Source organism: Gadus morhua, chromosome 11, assembly GCF_902167405.1.
Source record: "Gadus morhua chromosome 11, gadMor3.0, whole genome shotgun sequence".
NCBI classification, from domain to species: Eukaryota; Metazoa; Chordata; class Actinopteri; order Gadiformes; family Gadidae; genus Gadus; species Gadus morhua.
In genome coordinates, this window is record NC_044058.1 from 22,626,460 (window position 1) to 22,642,681 (window position 16,222).

The following is a 16,222-nucleotide window of genomic DNA, read 5'->3' on the forward strand; positions in this document are numbered from 1 at the left end:
ACTCATCTTCTAAGGTAATTGCGTGTAATTAGTAATGACGTCCGACTAGAGGGGGAAGAAAAGAGCACATTGACCTCGTTCACCTCAGATGAGTCGTGCTCTCCTCAGTCTTCGGTTTTACTTGCTCCTCGGGGCCCTTGTACACACTCTAGATAATCTCTCTCGCTCCGTATCTTTCCTTCCTCTCTCATCCCCCTCTCTCTATCTTCCCTCCTCTCTCTGTCTCTCTCGCTCATTCTCTCTCAATCCGTCTTTCTCTGTCTCTCCCTCCCCTCTCTCTCTCTCCCCTCTCTGTCTCTCTCCTCTCCGTCTCTCTCTTTCTCTCTCCTCTCTCTCTCTCTCCTCTCTGTCTCTCTCTCTCTCCCTCCCCTCTGTCTCTCTATCTCTCCCCTCTCTATCTCTCTCTCTCTCTCTCTCTCTCTCTCTCTCTGGGCTTGTTCGTTGGCGTGAGTTGGGGAAGCAGTTTAAGGGAAAGTTCTGAAAACGGACAGCGTTTTTCCTTCCACATAACGCCAACATCTGTTTGGAGCCCGCACTACATTTATATTGTGTGTGTGTATCGTCTTTAATGATATTCATGTGTGAAGTACAAAGAAATACAAGAAATTACAAAGTCACATTTCGAACACAACACAATACACAATTTACTCTCTGTAAAAGTTAGGTTATTCCTAGAAATACCCACTCATTGTATTTCTTAAAGTATGTAGCACCCCAGAAGAAGTACTTGGTATTATATTGATTTAATATTTCTACCCCTTCGGTCGTCTGTTTTCAAGCGTGTTCCAGTAAAACAGTACAGAACAATCTCGTAGTATTACATTATGTAGAAACATCTTGACGTATTACAGTATATAAAATATATCAAAACATTGTTAGCAGTGCCTCCTTGTATTGCCAGTGGATTTAAGGTAGAAAACACAGTGCTAAATCCTGACAAGTGTACATTCTAGTAAATATAAGATTCTATTGGTTCAGAGTGAACTTAATAGTGTGTGTGTGTGTGTGTGTGTTTGTATATGTATATGTGTGTGTGTGTGTGTGTGTGTGTGTGTGTGTGTGTGTGTGTGTGTGTGTGTGTGTGTGTGTGTGTGTGTGTGTGTATGTGTGCCAGTGGCCACGCAGGCCCACGCTACGCCACCACACAGGTGCTGCGGCAGATTTCATTGGACAAGAAGCGGTTGCTGTTTCCTAGACAACCGCCGTACCAGAACTTGGCGCAGGCGTTGGCGTCGGGGTCGTAGTACCAGCGGACCATGTACTCCCGACACGGGCCGGGGTCCAGGGCGTGTCTGCAGGACCCTGGGAACAAGATGAAGGGATGAATGGATGAATGTAAGGGGGGGTAGAAGATGGATGGATGATGGATAAATGCGTCGATGATATTGAGGAATAGATGAACGGTTAGATAGATTAATGGATAGAGGGACAGATGAATGTGTGGGTGGATGGATAGATGAAGGGATGGATAAAATGACAGATTGATGATTGACAGATGGATGATTGACGGTTGAATGAATGCATTAATGGAGAAGATGATCAGCTGTTTGGAGGCCCTGTACCCTCCATCAGACATCAGAGCGGAGATACTCGTTCACGCAGAAACCCCGCCATCTCCATGGCGACCCCTCCGGGTACCTTTATCCAGCACGGTGGGCTCGGGCTGCAGGGTGGAGGGTGGGGGTCTCCTGTCCGGGGTGGGGGGCTCCACCACCGGCTCCGTGGGGCGTCTATAGGGCTCCTGGCCGAAGGAGACTCCTCCAGTGTCCAGGGGTCGGGAGGGTCTGGGGTCCGGGCGGTCGGGCCGGGGTAGAGGGGGCTCTGTGTGGGGCCGTGTGGCTGGGGGTCCGGGCTGGAAGAGAGAGGGACAGTGCAGACCGCTTTGAGCCCTTTGTGTGTCCTTTCCTTCCTATGTGATGCAGACAGCAATCTGGGGTAGTGGCAGTAACAGAAACTGGTGCGAGGGGCCGCTGGTGGCTCAGGACAGTGTAGTGAAGCGGTTCTCAAATGGAGGTACTTTTTCTTAAATGTGAATTTTCTATGAAATTAAAAAATATATATATACCGGTATCTGAAAACTAGGCAATAAAAAAGTAAGAAAAAGGACAAGTGGTTGAAACGTAAATCTGAAAACAAGGAGTAAAGAGAATCCATGAGAAAGAAAGTTCATCCAGAAACACCAAAATGTCGTCAGTTTCAGGAAAAATATGTTTGAATGGGTTTAACCTCTACCTGAACTGACCCTACTCCGGTACTCACTTAGGGGGGGAACACTAGTAGATAACAGTTTGAGAACCACTGGTGTAGCGGAAAGGGGGTTCCACTCCCAGAGGAAAGGTGCTGTCTGCCCCAGAGGACCGGGCCTACCTGTGGGAAAGGCTTGCTTTGGTTCCCAGCTTCTATGTACTATTCGGTGGACACCTTGACATCCTAAATTACAGAAAGGGGTTAAGCATCTTGCGCCATGATTTTCTACATCAGGGTTCAAACCCAGTACCTTCCTGCTGGGTCTGAAACCAGTCTAGCCACTAGACCTGCTTGTCTGCATTAGGTGGATCTGATTGGAAATACCCGGACGATGACCGCAAAGAGCCCCGGGCTGTGCCCCCCTCACCCCCTGCTGAGTCCTCCTGGGGTCCCCGGTGTAGGTGGGGGTGTCGGTGTCTGTCCTGTAGGGCTGCTCCCGGACATTCCCGGCCCCCTCCTCCGTCCCGGGGCTGGTCCTGCTGCTGGGGACCAAGCTGAAGAGGCTGGTGTCCTGGCCCGGGTCCTCGCAGACCTTCACGAGCAGCTTGCGCTCCAGAGCTGTGGGACAGTGGCACAAAGGGGCGGAGGACGCGGTTTAAAGGAGGAACCCACAGCAGAGTGTCGGGGACTTGCTAGAGGGCACCAGGTCACCAGGTCAGTGATATGGTGCAGTTGAACCTGCAGAGTTTCAAACCGCTTTAGGAAGTGGCCCTATTTGTAGGCTTTGGGAATGGAAACCCCACCCTAACACCCATAGCCCCACTCTAGTACCCATAACCCCACCCTAACACCCATAGCCCCACTCTAGTACCCATAACCCCACCCTAACACCCATAGCCCCACTCTAGTACCATAACCCCACCCTAACACCCATAACCCCACTCTAGTACCATAACCCCAACCTAATAACCATAGCCCCACTCTAGTACCATAACCCCACCCTAACACCCATAACCCCACTCTAGTACCATAACCACACCCATAACCCCACCCTAACACCCATAACCCCAACCTAACACCCATAACCCCACTCTAGTACCCATAGCCCCGTAATACACCTAATGCCACCCACTGGACAGCGCGGCAAAGTCCTTGATGAGCCAGACGTGCTCGTCATCGGGGTCGGACGCCATCAGGTGCAGCTCCTTCTTGAACTGCGGGTAGAGCGCGTCGCTCTGGTTGACCACGCCGATGACAAACATCTCGATGCCGCTGCCGTGTGCCTCCCTGACCGCGGCCTCCAGGCTCACCGAGTCCCTCTCGTCCGCCTGGCCGTCGGTGATGACCACCGCCACCTTGCGCACGCCGCGCCGCGCCGCCAGGAACACGCGGTTGGCGCTGTGGATGGCGCTGCCGGTGAACGTGCCCTCGCCCATGTAGGGCATGGCGCGCACCGCCGACTTGACCCGGTCGCGGGACGCCGCCTCCCCCAGGCCCAGCACCACGGTGTGCTCGTGGCTGTAGAGGACCACCCCCACCCGCGTGGTCTCCGGGGAGACGGAGGCGCGGTCCACCAGCGAGTTCACAAAGTCCTTGACCAGGTCGAAGTTCTCGGGGCCCACGCTCTCCGAGCTGTCGATCACGAACACCAGCTCCAGGGGGGTCTGCCGGCACGTCACCCCGCAGCCTGGGGGGGGGGGGGGGGGAGGGGAATGCTGTGGATTCTGATTGGCTTAAATTGATGCCCATTGTGGTCAGCTACCCTGGCGTAAGGCATCAGCTGACTCTCATGGGAGGGGTTGTAATGGCCCGTGTCTCGCCAGAGGGGGTGCTGATTCCACGGTTAAATTTTTGTCAGCAAGGCCAGGTGAATGTTGCTCTTTATTCTTAAAACTACAGATGATACACATTTTAATAGCAATCAGAGACTTACTGCAAATTGATTTCACTATGGTTATGATGTCAGCCCTCTGTAAGACATGGAGATGGATTTAAGGGCAGGATTCGTAGGCAGTAATCCAAGATGAATCCAGCCATCACAGCCATCGTGTGACACTTACCGTGAGTCCTGGCTCTCCCTTCTGTCCTGCTCTGCCCTGTCAGGCAACATGGGAAGGACTTTTCATTAGACATTCGTATAGGCTGTACACAGATTATCAGGTGTTTATGAGCTTCTGATGGCAAAGGTAAAGCAGAGATAGAGAGAAAGATAACAATGGATTCAACCAAAGATGGAGGCAATAGTGTGTTTGATCGTATAACGATAACAGAAAAGTAATATGATTATAATTAGATCAGTAGAAACAAAAATGTGCTAAATTACACTTAGAATATCACAGTTATAACAGTAATAATTGAAGTATCCTAACATTATTAACAGTCATAATAACTTAGTCTTAGTATAAGTCTTAGTATAAGTATCATAACAGTAGAAACTGTAGTAATAAAGGTGTCCAGTACCCAGGGTCCCACAGACCCCGGCTCTCCAGACTCCCCCTTGTCCCCCGCTCTCCCGAATTCACCTTTGAACCCTCGCTCGCCCTGGAGGGAGAGAGGGAAGCCAGAACAATGTATCTGACTCTGTACGAATGGCTCGGCCTATTCTGACCACACAGCTTAAATGACAATGATAATATTAAGGACAATTATAAAATGTGAGTGCAAAACAACAAATATTATATTACCCTAATCCCCCCCTGCGGCCCTCACCCTGTCCTTTTTAACCTAACCCTGGTCATGTTACCCTAACTCCGCCCACATTACCCCAACCCTGTCTTCGTTACCCTCAACCTGTCCCTGTTACCCTAACCCCCCATGTTACCCTAAACCCCAATGTTACCCTAACCCGGCCCTCGTACCCTAACCCGGTCCTCATTACCCTAACCCGGTCCTCGTTACCCTAACCCGGTCCTCGTTACCCTAACCCGGCCCTCGTTACCCTAACCCGGAAATCCGTTACACCAACCCGGTCCTCGTTACCCTAACCCGGTCCTCGTTACCCTAATCCGGTCCTCGTTACCCTAACCCGGTCCTCGTTACCCTAACCCGGCCCTCGTTACCCTAACCCGGCACTCGTTACCCTAACCCGGTCCTCGTTACCCTAACCCGGTCCTCGTTACCCTGACCCGGTCCTCGTTACCCTGACCCGGTCCTCGTTACCCTAACCCGGTCCTCGTTACCCTGACCCGGTCCTCATTACCCTGATCCGGGCCACCTTACCTTCTCCCCCTGGAGACCGACCCCTGGAGGGCCTCTGGGTCCTGGGGTCCCTCTGTACCCGAGCTCCCCCTGGTCACAGAGGGAACACACAGACCCTCAGCGTCCGATTAGTGGAAACAAACAGCATTGACATCCAGACGCCAGGTAGCTGGTGTAACACCAGGTAACAGCTGACTCCAGTGGACACCTGTGATCGCAGTAACAGGCTACTGGTGTCTGCTGGAGTCAGGTATTTCTTTGGGAGGTCTTGTGGCGTGGTTAGCCAATCAGGGCAGGAGCTGAAGACGGACATTACCTTGGGTCCATGAATGCCTTCTCCGGCGATCCCTTTGGGGCCCGGGGCTCCTGGTCGACCCAGCGCCCCCTGGTGCGAACACAAAACCACATTCAGCTATTGACCTGGTATTGGAGCAGGCACAGGTGTGAAATGTTTATGTCACTGTGTTGTGTTTTTGGCCTGTGACCCGATTTCCAGGCCGGGTCATTTGCCCTTAAAGAACGTCTTCATCATCTGATAGCTTAAGCTCTCAAACAGCTTAATCTGCAGTTTAAGCCAGCGATCTGTCCCAGCCCTGATACGTCTCCGGGGGCCCCAAGTGGGGACCCAGCCCGAGGGCTGGGGGCCAGACCCCAGGGGCAGCACGACCGCAGAGGGGTCCCGACCCAAGGGCTGGGGGCCCGACCCCAGGGGTGGGAACACTGCTGCATTGTAACAGGTGATCCATAGAGCTGTGGTTGTTACCTTAACACCAGCTACACCGATCCCTTGGGGCCCAGAAGGACCTGTGGACCCGGGGTAGCCTCTGTCTCCCTAAAGTATTGAAAACATGTTTATTCACTGACAATGACCACGTTGATATTCCCTTGAAATTAATATTAATTAAAAAATGACATTTTTTAATGACAAGAAATTTTACATTTTGTCATTGTCACTACAAAGACATTTACTATTCTACAAAGAGTAAGAAAATATATTTCAGGTAGAGATAAATGCTTGACCATATTTTTTTACCTTATTGTTTCTAGAACACAGAGAACATTCATCATATTACAGACATAAGTTACTAAGCCACCTTGTGTAACTAAGCCAACAGTAAGCAAGCCACTAAACACGTCCTGAATGGGCCCGTCTCACCACTAGATGTCACTCATCTCCATACTAACTGGGTGAGCAGTACTCTGGTGGACTGTCAGACAGACGGCTCTACATACCAGCATCCACTGCGCCATCTATTGGGTCTTGCCTGCATGAAACATTTTAACCGTTTCTATTCACAGACTTAGCTTAGCTTAGCGTTAACATTTAACGGGTCGAAGTGAACAGAGAGAGGGACTATATCGTGTACCTGCTTAGTGTATAATTCAGGAGACACTTTGAGGCTTGCTCACGGACATTAACAGGCCTTAGAGGAGACAGGATCTCTGAGAACTGAGCTGGGCTGGGTGTCACTAACCAAAAAGTCCATTCAAAAACATGCGTTACCTTTGGTCCAGGCAAACCGGTTCCCACCGGTCCAGATCCTCCCGGTAGTCCGATCTGCCCTGGAGGGCCCTGAGGTTCGGACGAGAGAGGTTAACCCACCATCACGGCTGTATATTGTACCAGCAGAGTTATAGCAGAAATAGCACAGAATGGGTCCACTCACTGGCAGCCCAGGGAAGCCTTCTGCACTCAGACCGGCCGGCCCAGACTGCCCGGGGGGTCCTCTGTCTCCCTGGGAAAGACATACTACCGTATTTAGTGCCATCATGAACATGTTTCGTGTTATAGATTAGGATTCATTATAAATTCGATTTCATGTGCATAGCTCTTAATCACTGGTCCAGTCTCAAAGGGCTTAACAGGCCATGTATTTATGACAACCCCTGACCCTAGCCCCCAAGAGGGCAAGTAAAAACTCCCTTAATAAGCAAGAAAGAGATCTTGAGAAGGAACAAAGGGTGGGGGACATACATACAAGCAAAACAATTTAGATCGGTGATGGGTGGATCGTTGGTGGTAGATCATTCTACAACATGCATATCCCCCGTCCTGATCCAGAGTATTAAAGATGCAAGTTTTTATGATGCGATATAGGAACTTGGTCCGGGTAATCTAAGTCTGGGTTTCTCTTTCCACTGAGTCATCTCAGTGGAAAGGATTAATGAAGTGATTCATTCATGTTTACTACCGATGGTTTGTCTGTGTAACACCCCCCAGCCCTCTGCGTCAGTCCATTCCGGTTCCCAGAATGTTCTCCACACCTGGAACCGGGAGGGACTCCTCCTGATTCTAGGCCGACTCCGGCCAGTTACTCTGGATCCCAAAAAACCCACAACTTAAAACCAAGCTATGGACATAAAACCGACTTTGGGTCCAGTCCCAGATCTCCCCGGCGATCCAACATCTCCAGCTGGGCCGCTTGGACCCGGATCCCCCTGGAAGCAGACCAGAACCAGTCAGAGGGAGATCCCCGTGTGAGCGGTGCCGGTGACAGCTGTGCTCCGGGCGGGCTGTGTGCTGAGCGGGCGGCGGTCTTACTTTGGCTCCCGGGATCCCCCGTCCCGGGGGTCCGATAGCACCTGCTAGCCCGTGGAGGCCGGGCTCCCCCTGTCGACGAGAACGGCACACACACACACACAAACTCTCAAACACGATTTATTGAATCGTAAATCTAGAATAAATCACCGTCGATAAATCAACGTTGAATCAGGCGTGAGGGAAATGTTCGTAAGGCGAAGTTGAAACTATAGCGAAAACTATAGTTTTCGCAATGAACCGCGTTGCGGAAGATAAATCAGTTTGCAGTCCAACACTTTAGTTGGACTGCAAATTGATTTATCTTCTATCTTCCAAATTGATAAAGTTCTGCGATTTTAAAGTTCTGTGTTTGAAGAACCCTTCGCAGAACCCTTCGCAGGTTTGCAGTCAAACCGAAGGGTTTAACTGCAAACCTGCGAAGGGTTCTTTGTTCGAACCCCTTATCCACAGTCTACCAGTGAGGCCCCCTTAAGCAAGACTCCCTAACCCCTAGCTGCTAATCCACGACCTCAAACGTAAAATAAATCACTGTAAGTCGGGACAACATGTTTGTATCTGGGGAGGAAATGTTTGTATCCCTGCGTGGTGTTGTGGATCTGCAGGTGCTTCGACTGCTCAGCCCGTCGTTCCAGGGGAATGCTGGAGGAATGTGCAGACGAAGGGGTTCGATCCAAAAGGCATCACAAATCACTGAGCATCAGGGGGACCGTCAGTCAGTCTGTCCTCCCCCTTCACTGCTGGGGAGTACAAACCTTGGGCCCGATCGGCCCGACCGGTCCAACTACTCCTGACTGGCCTCTGAAGCCTCTCTCCCCGCTGTCTCCCTGGAGGTGAAATAGAAATACAACAACGCAAACATTTTTTTGACCACACTTGCAGTCATGAAGGTAATGCAGATGACTCCGGAAAGTGGCAGCTGTTAGGTTGTTATGCTAGGGTGGTAAGCTAACAAATACATATGCTTAAAAGTGAAGGCTAGTGCCCTGGTGTTTGACTCCAAGCCTATGGGTTCTGGGTTTGAATCCCATATCCACAGTCTACCAGTGGGGCATCGTTGAGCTGGACTCCCTAACCCCTAGTTGCTCATCAATGACCTCAATCTAAAATAAATGACGGTAAAATCATCTACTAAATTAATTAAAATATTAAGCACATAAAAACACCTCTAAAGTACTAATTCAACATCAAGCTCATCTTTTTACAACTTTCAACGGGTGGCTAAGCAAGTAAATTAGAAGTATTATGACTAAGAAAACCAAGGTTATTCCGGTACCTTGGCTCCAGCGATGCCTATACCAGGAGCGCCTTCTGTTCCTCGGGGCCCTGGGAAGCCGATTTCACCCTGTTGTCGATGAAACATACAAACCATGAAACACAAGGCATCGGGTTTCGCACAAACCATGAAACACTAGGCAGGGATCACCCCTTACACAGCCCCCTTAAACTCGCAGAAACGACAGCCTTTTTCTTCATTGTGAGTGAATTAACTTTTTGTTTTCGAAATGGTTCCCATTGGCTGATCAACTCCACACCTGTTGGTGTGGATCATCGATAAGCCTAGTCGGTTACCTTTCGTCCTGGAAATCCATCCAGCCCTGCGGAACCTGGGATGCCCGATAGACCCTCCTTCCCTGGGTTTCCCTGATAGAAGACAAGCAAGTTCGGTCAGACAGGTGCAAACAACACCTGTCTAAACAGGTGCACACTACTCATGTCTAAACAGGTGCACACGACAACTGTCTAAGCAGGTGCACATAACATCTGTCCAAATAGGCGCACACATCACCTTTCTTAACAGGTGGGCACATCATCTGTCGAAACAAGAACCTCTGAACACACCGAGAATAAACTGCAAATGAAGGTCAATTACGTTGACACCATCTTCCATGCAAAATAGACCCATCAACACACTGCCGGAGTGAGAGAGTTACCTTGGGCCCCGGCTGGCCGATGGCCCTCTCTCCTGGTACGCCAGGGGTTCCTGGGAACCCTTGGTTCCCCTGTCAGGAGCAGGGAGGGGAAGAAATGCTTAGTATATACTTTGTAAAAAGAAAAAAAAAAAGTATTTTAAAACTTAACTTGGCATTAGTTTAGTATTAAGTTTACATTTTAGTATTTTATAAACAGACACTTTTTGTACCAGTACCTTACATTCTTCCTGAGTATATTTTCATCAAGTAACAGTGCTTTTACTTGTATTTTTCCTTATTCTTTAGACCAGTGGAGGGGACCGATCCCCACAAACGGCGTGGCTCTCACCTTGGGTCCTGGTATCCCGATCCCTGGGGGTCCTCTCGAACCGGGCACACCGATTTCACCCCCATCCCCCTGAGAGGAGGAGGGGAGGAGGGAGATTCACTTTATGGTTCATGCATGTCTTAAGTCTTCCTTCCAAATGACATATCTGATTTATATTGATTCTATCGATTCCTCAATCTAATCTAGATCGAGGTTGTGTCTGGCATCCAACCATACAGACCAAGTATCCAAGAAAATGATCACAATTCAATAATTTATTTAATCAGCAACTGTGTACAACTCAATAACTATTTGGCGGTTGACTTAAACTGACTCGGCCAAGGGTGGAAATCCCTCAAAAACCACTGGCACAGGCACGACAGAAATGACAGAAAACCCCGGGGAGAGCGCCTTCTCATTTGTTTGTCTGGGCATGAACTAGGAACGACTCCCAGGGGCCAAGCATCCCTCCGTCCAGTTCACCTTTTCCCCCAGAATTCCAGGTCCCGGGGCCCCGATCCGACCTGGGAATCCCGGCAGTCCCGAGGTTCCCTTGGGACGGACGGCCATCGGCAGCGTTAATGTTTTCATTGGACATTCAATGGCAGTAATGGATAGGTTGTTTTACTGCATGGGGTGTGTATGTACCTTGTCCCCTTTGTCCCCGCTTCCTGGGGGCCCCCGGACCCCCTGGACGCCGGTGTATCCCCTGTCCCCCTGTGATACAGAGGGTTCAACACAGTACAGGGTTCAACACAGACCTATTCTGGGTACTCCTCCCAGACTCTTTAGTTATTGTTTTAGCTCGAGTGGAGCATGCAGAGGAACCATTGGATTCATTGGGCTTAACTCTATGGCGTTTAGAAGACACTTTGTTGAATCTTTCTATACATTGGAATATATTGTATACATTGTAATTCTTATGTATAGACACATTTTTTGATTGTATACTTGTTGTCAGTCTCACTTGTGGGTCGCTCAGGATACGACCTTCTGCCATGGACGAATAACGAGGAATGGACTTTTATATGTTTCAGTGATAATGTGTGAGTGAGGCTAGGGGCTGACCTTCGGCCCTGAGAACCCCTCCCCTGGTGTTCCGGGGTTACCCTGCAGTCCTGGTGGCCCGGCGGGACCCTGAGTACACACACACACACACACACACACACACACAGAGAGGCACATACACACACAAATACACACGCATGCACACACATTCACACACTCAGACACACGCAAACACGCACGCAAACACAAACCAACACAAACACACATACACACAAAAATACACACACACACAGATGTGCGCGCGCACACACGCACACACACACACACACACACACACACACACACACACACACACACACACACACACACACACCAGCAGGTTATTATCACATAGATTACGTTAATGATATAGGCTATAATTAATTGATCATTTAAATGTATGATTTAGCCTCTATACTCACAGTGGGTCCTGGTTCTCCTGTCCCAGTGGGACCAGGGGACCCGGGTCGTCCTAGAAGTCCCTTCTCTCCCTGGGGTTACAGAACCAGATCAACGGCGTGATACAGAGTTATCAGATAGACCTGTTTTATGTTTGCAGTTTGCAGTTTCTCCTGTTTAATCTGTATTCATTCCTTCCTCGTGTTATAACCGACGACGATAAGTCATTGTCGTCGGTTATTAATAACAATTAATAACATTAATCATGTCATTCATTGTAATAGTTACCTTGGTTCCTGGGAACCCGATGCCCATCTCCCCAATTACTCCAGGAGACCCAGACGTTCCTCTGTCTCCCTGGGAGAGACACCCACATTATGACATTAATGAGAGAGAGAGAGAGAGAGAGAGAGGGAGAGAGAGAGAGAGAGAGAGAGAGAGAGAGAGAGAGAGAGAGAGAGAGAGAGAGAGAGTAATGTAATTCTAAAGGTGTAATTCTAAGTCATTAAATTAGAGTGACAGAAAGACATGGAGCTAGAGTGAGAGGGGGAAATTCATGTGATACACCTACAACCAAACAGAAAGAGGAATATGTGTACTACTCAGTGTCGAACCTGCAGCCTCATTTCATCAACCACATCAGTCGGTTAGTGTTTCAAGCGTATTAACATGGAAGCATCTCAAAAATCATCCAGGCGCCATTGGGGTGGAAATGTCCTCAACGCCCAGGCGGCGATCCTACTGGCCGCCAGCGGTTCACAGAATCCATGACATTTGCGACATCTTGGTCTTGTTTTTAATTCCGTCTGGTTTGTGATGTGGGTGAACTGTCACCCGCTGGTCTGCGACTTAACAACCCTCCTCATACCAGCCAGAGAAAGGGGCTCTTGTGTGCTGCTCAGTGACAGCCCTCCAACGACCTTGCACTGACATCTTATAGGTCGTCTCCCGATCGGGCCGTAAAGAAATGCAGATTATTCTTTGTTTCCGTCTCCGAATGTGTCTGGGCCTAGCAGAACTGTTTCCACCCGAAAACTTGAGATGAACCAAGGTCAGCAGAAACATGGTTAGATAATGGTACCAATGTGGACAGAAAGAAATTAATTAAATCCCTTTGGAACTGTGTTGGAGAAACATCTGGAAATCCCTTAACAACATACTGTGAATCGAGCTGTAGAAAGAGGGGATTCAATTATCACAATTCAAAAAATGTGGTGTTTGAAGCTGTCAATAGGTGCGTTGAATTGATTATCTGAGGACTAATCACAGACCGCCAATGAGACCACATAATCTTTCCAAAGCCACATATCAGGAAAACATTCTCTGAACATTCTCTGGACGCCAGAGTGTTTTGTAATTACGCAATGTTGTGAGCTGCTACCAGCAGCTTTACAGGGAATGGAAGACTTGGGGACCGTTATTACAGTGATGGGCTCTGTCCGTAGGCCTACTGTCAGTCCTGACAAAAACAATATCGTAAAGTAAAATGGCTGACAATGTGGATGGAATTCCCCAACTCGTTTGCTGTGCTCCTGGCTAGAGCACTACAAGAACAATCTGAGTCTTTGACGAAGGAAAAACTATGAGTTTTCACCCATTACCAGCAGTGTTGGTCAAGGTTTGCACTGCCTGGTCGTTGCGCAAAGCACTACCTACTTCCTTAAACATATTCCTAACCGTAGTGTTTGAGTCACGGACAATATTTATTCACATACAAGAGTCCATCTTAGTCTCTGATGTTAAGTAGGGTTAGGGTTAGCAAGAGGTAGCAGGAGTAAGGGTGTAGCTAGGCTACCAGCTAGTCCTTATTCAAGAATAAGGACACAATATAATCTTTATCTGTCCTTTACTGTACCGAGAAACATTAGTGTCTGCATGATAAGGCCTATCTTGTAGGGAAACATCCCTTTATCTACTGATACAAAAAGCAACAAATCATATTTTCTTCCAAGAATGAGGGACAATAGGCCTAGTGTATTTTCAGAAGGCCTACGGGTTGCCAACCCCGTATTAGAAGATTCTTGTGACCGCACCGCCCACCACATTGTTGGTCCCTTTGCCAGCCGCCCCCCCCATGCTGCTAACAAGCCTAGTGGGCTCACTACGATGTGAGATATGCACAAGATTATGACACTTCGCAACGGCTCTGCATGAATAAGGTTATCACGGAGGTTGTTGATCCAGAACCATTTATGCAAGCCTTCCATATCAGGTGGCTTTAGCCTGGCAGGAGGACACACTCAAAACCGCTAGCATTGCTAGCTAATGTCTAGTGGATAATCGTTTTGCAACCTGACTTAAGTTTGCAATCTAAAGATTAAAAGGAACTACACTTGGACTATTATGGTTATGTGCTAAGAGCTGATACACTGCTATTTTGGTTGAATAAGATTTGTTACTATATTTTGTCCTTGAATATTATTTTGTTATTTTTTTGTTAAAGGTGGTCTACCCAAAGTCTAAAGTCTACCTGTACAGGTATCCTGGAGGAATGACGAAGGGGATGGGTGGTATGTGTCTCCTCGTGTTTTGGTGGACAGAGTAAGAGGAGCGGAGAGCTGAGGCTGTTCTGAACCTTTTAGTTTCCACCCTTACCTTGGGTCCTGGTATTCCCTCTCGCCCGGAGTCCCCCGTCCGTCCAAGACCCCCCTGGGACAGAAAAAACACTCAGGGTCACTTAAACATATGCATGTTATTACATCAATTACATAACTAAAATTGTACATTAGCTTTTTTGGGATGTAAAGATAGCTAGATCAAATATATCAAACGATATATGAAATGTATACAAAAAAAGATTACAATTATTGCAATTAGCTGCCCCTTCTATGTTCGTAGACCATAAGAGAATGTGAGATGAGCCTAATTTTAGTTTTGCAGGAGTCTTCCACTGAAGGGGAAACACCCTTTGGAGGAAGACCCCCCCCCGAAGTCAGGGCATAACCGATCCAGAGACAATGGGACCTAAATACCGCTCTATACCGCTGTTCTTCATTGATGCTCCACAGCGCTGCTCTATACTGCTGCTCTATACTGCTAATCTACTCCGCTGCTCTACAGTGCTGCTCTTAATCACTGATCTGTATGCTGCTCTACACTGCTGCTCTATACCGCTGCTCTATACTACTGCTCTACACTGATGCTCTATATCACTGCTTTACACTGCTGCTCTACATTGATGCTCTATATCACTGCTCTATACTACTGCTCTACACGGCTAATTTACACTGCATCTGCATCTGTCATGTGTTGTAAACGCTGGCGCCCGGGGGCTTTTTGGCGATTGTATCGTTGCACGAGGCCTGTACAAATAATCTGGGCACGAGATGTGAGGCCCTCGATGATCAAAGCACACCCACCCGGCCTTCCTCTTTCCTTGTAGTACGTGTTATCTGAGCTACAATGCTACGCTAACCCCTAACATGCAACAGACAGCGATGGCTTCATAGCTTGGTGGATTCTCAGGCCCGGCTGTGAATCAGCGAGGCTGTACGGTTATTGACCCAGCACTCCGGAGACCGTCGGGGAACGACCCCGAGAGCCAGGGTCATCCCACAAAGTCTGCCCCGTGCAAGAATAATATTATGGCGTCAGCGTTAGAACGCCACATTAGAGTCTGGATCACAGCCTCACATTCCATGTGGGCAGTGGAAACTGAGGGGGAAAGACAACTCTTCCGAACCCGTCCTCCATCATGGGCCTCTGTCTTTGAAGAGCAGGGTGTGTAGATTGCATGATGTATCGGTCACTTTTGTGGAGGCTAATCTGTGTTTGTGATTTGAATGGATATGTGAGGTTAGTTCTACATGTTGTATGTCCATGCAGCTTATTTTAAGCTGCGTTCCTGTGGAAGCCTGCCGGCCAAACCAAACATGCAATTACCCCATGACCTGATTTTGTATTGTATTGTATTGTATATTGTACTGTATTTTTAATGATGCTTTTGTAATGATCTTTTAATTTATTGTTCTGCTGACCAAATCTCCCCCAGCTATCTATCCATGTTTATATGATTTATACCAGTGAACGGTGGATTTTGATAGCAACCATAAGTGTGTTTACCTGGATTCCTTTAGGTCCTCTGATCCCTGCTGGGCCTGCGATGCCCTGCGGTACGACATCACAAACATCTCGTTAACAGACACAAATCAACGGCACACTGCATTGTTTCCTGTTGTGCTATCTCATCCAGTGAACATACTATTCCACCCTTCTCTCCAGGGGCTCCGCACTCTCCTCGCTCTCCCTTAGGAGAAAGACAGAAGGCGTATCATGTGTTTTTCTGTTGACCAATCACAGCCTGCTAACAAAACTCTCAGCAAAGCTCAGCAGAATGCACAGCTCACCTTGTTTCCTTTGTACCCTGAACGACCCTGCAACAAACACACAACAGTACAAAAATCAGTTGATTCAGGTTAATGGTCTATGATTAAATCATGTTGAAATTAAGCAACGTGATCATAATGCTGGAGGAGGATATGAGGTGTGATGGTAAGTATGACCTCATTGCCATGGTTTCCAGGCCGACCGTGAACGCCAGCTTCTCCCTAAAGTAAAAATAAGATCAAATCTCAGTCCTCGGACGGCGGGAAAACAAGGAGACACCCAACG

General features: G+C 48.5%; 1 protein-coding gene across 1 annotated transcript in view; it reads right to left on the reverse strand.

Annotated features, from left to right (window-relative positions):
* Positions 1-540: 540 nt before the first annotated feature.
* The window catches only part of col28a1b (collagen, type XXVIII, alpha 1b), a 20,020-nt gene continuing 4,338 nt past the window's right edge, over positions 541-16,222 (reverse strand). Inside the window, exons 7-35 of the mRNA XM_030369366.1 lie at positions 16,114-16,158; positions 15,958-15,984; positions 15,813-15,857; positions 15,674-15,718; positions 14,207-14,260; positions 11,900-11,968; positions 11,635-11,703; positions 11,234-11,302; positions 10,814-10,882; positions 10,649-10,717; positions 10,187-10,255; positions 9,859-9,927; positions 9,497-9,568; positions 9,201-9,269; positions 8,680-8,751; positions 7,928-7,996; positions 7,756-7,824; positions 7,053-7,121; positions 6,890-6,958; positions 6,149-6,217; positions 5,702-5,770; positions 5,407-5,475; positions 4,648-4,728; positions 4,248-4,283; positions 4,121-4,157; positions 3,320-3,874; positions 2,615-2,805; positions 1,639-1,852; positions 541-1,302 (exon numbers count right to left, since the gene is read on the reverse strand). Of these exons, the coding sequence (XP_030225226.1) occupies positions 1,133-1,302; positions 1,639-1,852; positions 2,615-2,805; positions 3,320-3,874; positions 4,121-4,157; positions 4,248-4,283; positions 4,648-4,728; positions 5,407-5,475; positions 5,702-5,770; positions 6,149-6,217; positions 6,890-6,958; positions 7,053-7,121; positions 7,756-7,824; positions 7,928-7,996; positions 8,680-8,751; positions 9,201-9,269; positions 9,497-9,568; positions 9,859-9,927; positions 10,187-10,255; positions 10,649-10,717; positions 10,814-10,882; positions 11,234-11,302; positions 11,635-11,703; positions 11,900-11,968; positions 14,207-14,260; positions 15,674-15,718; positions 15,813-15,857; positions 15,958-15,984; positions 16,114-16,158 (2,679 nt within the window). The 3' untranslated portion in view covers positions 541-1,132. The remainder of the gene's footprint in view (positions 1,303-1,638; positions 1,853-2,614; positions 2,806-3,319; positions 3,875-4,120; positions 4,158-4,247; positions 4,284-4,647; positions 4,729-5,406; positions 5,476-5,701; positions 5,771-6,148; positions 6,218-6,889; positions 6,959-7,052; positions 7,122-7,755; positions 7,825-7,927; positions 7,997-8,679; positions 8,752-9,200; positions 9,270-9,496; positions 9,569-9,858; positions 9,928-10,186; positions 10,256-10,648; positions 10,718-10,813; positions 10,883-11,233; positions 11,303-11,634; positions 11,704-11,899; positions 11,969-14,206; positions 14,261-15,673; positions 15,719-15,812; positions 15,858-15,957; positions 15,985-16,113; positions 16,159-16,222) is intronic.